This window comes from Cervus canadensis, chromosome 24, assembly GCF_019320065.1.
Source record: "Cervus canadensis isolate Bull #8, Minnesota chromosome 24, ASM1932006v1, whole genome shotgun sequence".
In the NCBI taxonomy this organism is placed as follows: Eukaryota; Metazoa; Chordata; class Mammalia; order Artiodactyla; family Cervidae; genus Cervus; species Cervus canadensis.
Genome location: NC_057409.1, coordinates 15792197 through 15799799, shown reverse-complemented (window position 1 = coordinate 15799799; position 7603 = coordinate 15792197). Strand labels below are relative to the sequence as shown.

The following is a 7603-nucleotide window of genomic DNA, read 5'->3' as shown; positions in this document are numbered from 1 at the left end:
CGAGAACCTGCTGCTCAGGGAAGAGAGGTCAGGGGCTCGGATGTCATCGGAAAAGCCAGGTGCCACGGGCCACTTCCCTACCCTCAGCAGCAGCAGCATGGGGCTTCTCGGGTGGCTCAGACAGTAAAGAATCTGCCTGCAATGCGGGATACCTGGGTTCGATCCCTGGGTCGGGAAGATATCCTGGAGATGGGACTGGCAACCCATTCTAATCTTCTTGCCTGGAGAATTCCATGGACAGAGGATCCTGGCTCCACTGGCCCCTTTGCTACCCCCATCCCCAGCCAATTTTCCTCTGGAGACACTTGGACAGGCCTGCTGACCCCATGATCTTGGGGCCACAACCACGCTGGATCCCCCTGAGAGGAGTCATGCCTGCCTGGCGGAACCAACCCCAGAGGCTCTATTCGTCCTTGTTTTCACCAAACTAGGGACAGAAGGCAGATGGGGGAGCTGCCCAGGAGAGGCATGTACCAAGGATAGAGTGAGATTAGCTTGAAGTGATTTAAATTTCCTGATGGCTTCAGGAGAAGAGATTCTGAATATTCATAATTTCTCATGCAAGGCTCCATGGGGGCGTATAAGCCAAAATTGTGAACAGCTTCAGGTGAAAAGAAAACCCACATCCCCCTCAAAAAGCACATCACATGATGGAAATAGGAAACCAACCAGAGAATATGTTCTTTCTTTCTGATATCCTTGGCCTCACCCCGCTGAGCCTGGAGAAAACCACACCCCATAATTCCCTGAGTTGAGATTCATAAGGTAACCAGACCCACTCCGCAAGTTACACTGGAACCTTCTAAATCTCCCCAAAGCAGCAAGGAAATTTTCAGTTATTTGTTTCCTCTAATAACAGAGAGAAGATGGAGTACAATTAGAGGGCCCTCAGTTAGCTAAATTTAATTTTAATTTAATTCACCATATCTGACTTCTCAGCTGTCCAGTGTCCTGAGCAGAGCTTTCTGAGATGGCTGAGCTGATCAGAATCACTTGGGACAAAAGCCACATGGCCAATCCTATCTTGGGAGACATGGATTCAGTGGATCAGGGGGTGGGTGGGGGAAGGAATCTGTATTTTTAACAAGATTCCTGGAGGATTTGGATACAAATCAATCCAGAATTGGGAACATGGCTGCTAGATCCATTCAGAGGCAAAATCCTTGTCTCCACCTCTTCCCTTCTCCTCAGACTAATTACTAAAAAAGAAGTGCCATGAGTAAATAAAGACAGCTTTCAAGATGTTCATGGAATGAGTTTTTTTTTTACATTTTTCAACTAGTTAAGACAAAAACATTACAATGATTGACTTCTTTCATTTAGTTACATAAATAAAATTTTTATAAATATCTCTTTATAAACAATATAAATAGCTTTACAACATAAATACATTTATGCATGACATGAATTTACAAACAGCAATGTTTTACAGCTGGTTTTGTCAGTCTCTTAAAAACTGTCCCTTGTCATCACGTTGGTGTAGGTGTGTGTGTTTCACGTATATAATATATATATAATATATAACTTTTTATTTTTCATTAAAAAAAAAAACAAATGATAAAGTCATACCCCCCTCCCTAAATAATCATAAAACAGCTGGTGTTGTGTATTCCCAGTACCAGGAAAAAAAAAAATAAATGTAAAAGCCACATTGCGCTGGAGGTGCTTCCAGATGCGAGGAGGCTGATGACCAAGGGTGACCTCAGCAAAACGCAGCAAGTCCCCAATCCTGAAACACAGAGGGCCAGGGGAACTCAGCTGAGAAAGCCCAGCCTACAGGGCACATCTAGAACCTTCCCCCACTCCAGCTGTAGCAGGAGGCATAGTCCTTCCACCTCTGCCCCACAGGCCCCGACGGAGGCCTTGCTGCAGAGGGATAAGGCCCTTTCACTCAGGTCCTCCCCAGGCCCTTAGCCGTCACCGGATGTGTCCTTGGCACCTCCTGTCCAAGCACAGGTGGAACCAGAAAGTCAGCCAACCCTCAGCCCCCTCTGTCTAAGCGCAGGCCTTGCCCTGGGTGCTCAGTGGGACACAGTGAGGGAAGGGGAAGGGAAAACGCCCCCGCCCGCCCCCTGCCTCCAATTTTAGCTACAATACAAACCCTCGGTCAGGTGCTTGCCTTGGCTTTATAGGTCTGGGGGACAAAGGAGGGAAGCGGGAGATAAGCGCCTGAAGAGTGGGGAATTCTGGGCCCAAATCCCAACTAGGACAAGTACTTCCAGGATGGCTCTGGAGAGCTTTTTAGGCTTGCTTTCCTGACCCATAAAATGGGATAATAGCCACCTCCCAGGGTTGCCACACAGGGCACTGGCAGAATGTCTGGGTCACAGCAGCCCAGTAAATAGCACTTCCTTCCCCAGCTGGCTTCTCCTCAGAATGGGTCCCTTTCAGAAGCAGAGGAAATGGTGTCTTGCACCTGCCCTGGGGGAGACGAGTGGTTGTGCTGGGTTAGCAGCTAGTGGGTATGAGGGTGAACGGGTGTGAGGATGCCCCAGGACTGGAGGAAGGCCACCTCGGAGGCAGGGTGGTGGACAGCACGGGCAGAGGGACCCTGGGCCTCAAGGCCTTGGTGAGCTCTCCCCCAGCCCCCTTCTCTGGCCGTCCCATGTGTTTAAACAGATGACAGATGTCTGTGACGTGTTCATTCAGGCACCCTGCACACCTCATCTCTGTCATTACCATTTTATAATCAAGGCTATAACCATCAGCGACAGTCATTATGGCAGCTGGTTAGAGCCAAAGTCAACTCCTGAGTGGAGCCACTGCTTCAGAGAGCTTTCATCATGGGGAACCCTAAGCTGTCTTTCTCTTTTTAGCCCAGACAGTGAGATAGCCTGGGCATCTCCACTAGGAGGCTGCTGGCAACAGGAAGGATGCTCTGCCTTCTCTCGGCAATAGGGGTGAGGGTGGGGCTGAGATGGTTGTGGATATTGGAGGTTAGTGTTCAGCTAAAAGAGAACTTCCAGGAAGTTGACAAACTTCCTCAGTCAAAGGGGTCAAGAAGTCTTAGCAACCTCGATTCCTCCTTCAGGGTCCTTCTCCCCACCCCCACCTGGTACCCACAGACAGCCATATCCCAGAACAAGGAACCTACGGGGATGTGCATGGCAGGCGCTTGACCTGATGCCAGGACCTTATCCCATCCTCTGCTAACTCAGAATACCATTTGTTTGAATTCTCAAGTTGGAACTTGGTGCTTAAATCACAAGTTGAAAGTCTAAGGCCTGTGGTTCCATCTCTTCATTGCTGAGATAGGACAGAATAGAACAAACTTATCACAATGGTAGCTTCTAAAGACTGGGGCACGCATGCTAGTATCACAGTAAGTTAAGATCTCAGACAAACGAAGCCCCTGCAGGAAAAGCACACAGCCTGGTCATGTCTGGCTGCAGAGAGGAAAGACACCAGCTTAATGCTAGGGCAGGTGGGTGAGGAGTGCCCCTAAGTTGGGTGAGGCAGGTTTGGTGAGTCATTGACAGACATTTTTCAGAGCCCCTTTGGGCATCTTACAGACCCCAGATCATCTTTGGCTAGCATCTGGCCCTTAATGTGCTCATGAGTTCATTTGGGGAGGTTCACAGACAACTATAGCTCAGGTGAGGTTTTCTGTATAGAAGCCTCAGGTGTTGTGCTGGAGAGCTTCAGAGAGGGGTGCTCTTGTCCTCTGGGGGGAGGTCAGTGTGGACACTGATACCGCTTCTGGGATGAAAGAACAGCTTGGTCTGGAGTGGGACAGAAAGGCTGTGGGACAGGGAACGACAACAGCTGGCCGCAGGCAAGGCTGGACACCAGGAGGGGTCAGATTCTAAAGCAGCTGAATGTCAGTTCCGGAGGTTGGATGCTGTTTGTCCACGGACACTGATGGGCGGTGGGGATGGAGAGGATGGGGAAAGGAGGGGAGGACCTTGGCCCAGTACCTTGCCAGGATGCAGCGCTCGGCAGGGGCAGAAGGTAGCACGGGGGTTTCCAGCCTGGTGGAGGGGGAGAAGGCCATGCCAAAAACCCAGGTGTGGAGACTAGGTGTGGTGGGGGTGGCGGGTAGGGGGTGGGGAGGAGCTCAGTTTGGGATATGTTTGAGTTTGAGGTTGGGGCAAAAAAAAAGATTTATTTTAGTTTCTGTTTCCTTGCTCTGAAATAGTGCCACGAACACTGAGGTTGGATCCTGAAGTCACATGGATTGCAGCAGCGTCAGGACCCTGGACAGGCCAGCTTGACCACAGCCACGGTTTAGAGACCAGACAAGAATCAGAATGCTCTGGGGCTGAAATGCTCCCTGGTGATGCTAACAAGTGGCTATTGTGTCTATTGGGAGGGGGCAGGTGTCACCCCAAGTCTGTCCCATCACAAGGACAACAAGACCCAGGGAGCCGTCCTGACCCCTGGGCTGCTTACTACCCAGCACCATGATGCAGTGGCTGGCAAATGAACTTACCCTTGACTTGTATGTATGCCCTTCCATCTTTGCTCCCACAAACCCAGGATCACCCCTCAACCTCGCCCATCCCCCGCCCCCCGAGTTGAACTGGGGCCAATGCTGCTGGTTGCTTTGTGGTCCTGGGGTGGGTGGGACCCCACCAAACTGTCTCTGATTCTCCAGAGGAAGTCAGATGGGTTCATCCATGCTGAGCCATTTCTGACCTTGCCAAAGTTCCCCGACTACTTTCCCCTTACTTTCTCCATCTGTAAAATGGGATGATAAAAGTCCCTGGGGCAAAAGTCAAGCACACACACTCAATCCTATGTCCGGATGGGCCGGTCGCGAGGAGGAAAGGTCCCAGGGCCACGGGATCAGAGAGGAAGCGGCCTGTGGGAGGGGGTGCAGGCTTGGTTCTGGGGGCTTCGCGGGGGTGCTGGGTGTGAAGAGCGCCCAGAGGCCAGGGTTGGTGGTACTCACCGCCGCCAGGGGTCGCCTCACTAACATCCCAGGCCGCTCATAGAGCCGATCCTGTCCAGCTTGAGGCCGAAGCAGCCCTTGGACAAACCCTTCTTGTTGCCTCCTTTGTATTTGCGCGCGTTGGGGTGCTCGTGCAGGAGGCGGGCCCACGCCGCCCGGGACTTGGTGTCCACGCGCAGGTCCCGGAGCAGTCGCGACCGGTCGTCCTTGAGATTGGCGCCGCCGCTCCCGGGAGTCTTGTCGCCCTTCTTCTGACCGCCGGCCGCAGCCTGGGGCTCGGTCCCTTCCTCGCCGGGTGGAGTTCGCGGGACCTTCCAAGGGAAAGGACGGGCAGGTGAAGGGACACACCGCGGCAGCGCGGGGGACTCTGCGGGGCCGCCGATGGTCCGGCGCGGAGTCCTGAGAACGCCCGTCACAGGTGCCGGGCTGCTTGGCCCTGCGTCCACCTGCCTCGGGGCCGCCGTGGTCCGCTCCCTCGGGGAGCCCTTTGCCCTCCTCTCTTTTGCCCCTTGCGGGGCTGCCCACTCTGGGGTCGGGGCTGCGCATTTGTGGACGCTTTCCCGAGTCCGGGCTTCTAGGGCCCCCCAGCTGTGCCCCGCGCGCATCTCAGGGGAGAGAGCCGTCTTTCCGCCCCCACTGCTCTCACCCCCGACCCCGGTGCGCCACACCCTCCTAGGCACACCAGCCCTCCCATTGCCCCTCACAGGTTCCGACGTCCCCGCGAAAGAACCCACCTTCGGCGGCGCTCCGGGCTTGGCTTCGGAGGGCCGCTGCGAGAGTAGCGCGAGCAGCAGGGCGCAGGCCAGCAGCTGGGAGAGGTGCATGGTGCCCGCGGGGTGCCTGGGCGCAGACGGGCGGCAGCGAGGGTGCGCGGAGCCGCCGGGCCGACCGGCAGGCGAGCGCGGAGCGGGCTGGCCGGGCTGCGGTGCGGGCGCGGGTCCCAGTGCTGCGCGGCGCCGGCTGGGTGCGCTCTGAGTCCGCGGCTCCGCTCGCGCCTTTATAATCCAACCTGCCGCTGATGTCATCCTCCCGCCCACAGGGCCGTCCGGGCCAATGGCACGCGCGCCGAGGGCCGGGAGGGGGCAGCGGGGGCTCCCCCTCGGCCCCCACCCTCACCTCACGCTGGAGGGATCCCGCGGCTCGGCGGGCTCTCTCCGGACTGCGCTCCAAGCTGCAAAGCGGCGCGCACAAGGGACCACGGATTGCAGGGAGCGCGTCCTAGCATGCCAAGCGTCCGTGCACCCGGTGCCCTGCACACAAGCTTGGCCCTCAACCCACACGCTCGTCCTGGAAAGATCAGTTTCCCTCTTTGCAGGTGCAAAGATGGGCTCAGAGGAATTAAATCGCTTGACCAAAAGCACACAGCCAGAAAGCTGGCACAGTCCGAAATCCACTCAGAGCTGCCTTGTTGCTAATCTCTTCCCCGGGGCACCTGACGGGCGAGAGGCACCCATGTCTTGAGACTGGGGAGGCAGATAGTGGAGCGGGAGGTCGGAGAGAGAGGCGCTAGAAGAGAGGGATTCGCCCGGGGCCGCAGGGGGGAGCGCAAGCCCTACACCAGAGAATGCAACCTTTTCGCCCGCGGGTGAGAGCAAAAAACAGAAAACTGCGGGTGTGTTTGAGATGCGAGTGTTCCTGCGTGTGTACCGAAGCCCCGTGAGCCCGACGCGGTGACTCTAAGTGCGTCCTCAGCCCGGGTCGGCTGCACAGAACGTCCCCGGGTCTGACCCGCCAGATGGCTCCCGTCTGCACCGGCGGGGGCGCGCCTGACCCAGTCTGCACCCACGCGAGGATCCGCAGCGTGGGGCTGTCGCGCCAATGTCCTTTGCACCTGCACAGTCTGGGGAGGGAGCTTCACCCGGCCCCGAGCCGGGTCTGGCTTCTGTGAGCCGTAACAGGTGGTCGCGTTCGCGTTTTCTGCCGCTGAGTGGTCCCCGTCGTAGTTGTCGGTACACGCCCAAGTATCCCTGCCGCCCACGACTCCTTCTCCTGGAAAGGGCGTCTCCGCAGGCTGAGGAGTCATTCGGGATGGGCGGCGGAGATAGAGGACCCTAAGAACTGAATGAGGTGTGGGAATCGATGACTCCGTGGCTGCCTCTGAACAGGACTCAGCTGGAGAGCAGAGACCAGGGGAGGGCGCGCTGGCGGATCCCAGCGGCCAAGACGACCCGGAGGGTTGGAGGCACCCGGATGGCCTTTTTCGGGGAAAGGAAGCTGCTCCCCAGGCCTGAAGGCTACTGGAGTCAAGAGGGACTGGGAGAACCAGGTGTCTCCTAGTGGATCGCACAGCAGAGGCTGATGCAAAACCATCTGCTTTCTCTTTCCCACCCTGGCATTCTGCGCTGGAAAGTGCAGGTCCCTTTGTTTAGGAAATAACCTACATGTGAGGCCTGAGTTTGGGGTAGCAGATCTCCTGAACTCCAAGATGACCATCAGCAGTGAGTCCTTTTTGTTTTGATGAGTTGGTTCACCACCTCCAGGCAGCCACCTTGATTGCCTGTCCACAGTTACCCCAGTAGAGTGGCACCACTCTTTTCATTTGAAGAGAAAAGAAGAGATACTGAAGAGGAAGAGGGAGGGATCTCCTTGGAAGGGAGAGGAAGGCAGATCTTCCATCTGGAGGATGGAAGTTCCCTCTCCTTTTTGTCTATTGGACAAACAGGAATGTTACCAACCTGGAACTTCATTGAGATTTGCTTTGTTTATACA

At 55.7% G+C, this 7603-nt stretch overlaps 1 protein-coding gene across 1 annotated transcript; it reads right to left on the bottom strand.

Moving 5' to 3' along the window:
* Positions 1-1240: 1240 nt before the first annotated feature.
* Positions 1241-5867, bottom strand: NPPC (natriuretic peptide C). Its single transcript, XM_043445905.1, has 3 exons — positions 5629-5867; positions 4895-5205; positions 1241-1729 (listed from the first exon to the last, which is right to left on the bottom strand). The coding sequence occupies exons 1-2, from the start codon at positions 5716-5718 to the stop codon at positions 4915-4917; spliced, it is 381 nt and encodes a 126-aa protein (XP_043301840.1). The 5' UTR covers positions 5719-5867; the 3' UTR covers positions 1241-1729; positions 4895-4914.
* Positions 5868-7603: the final 1736 nt, after the last annotated feature.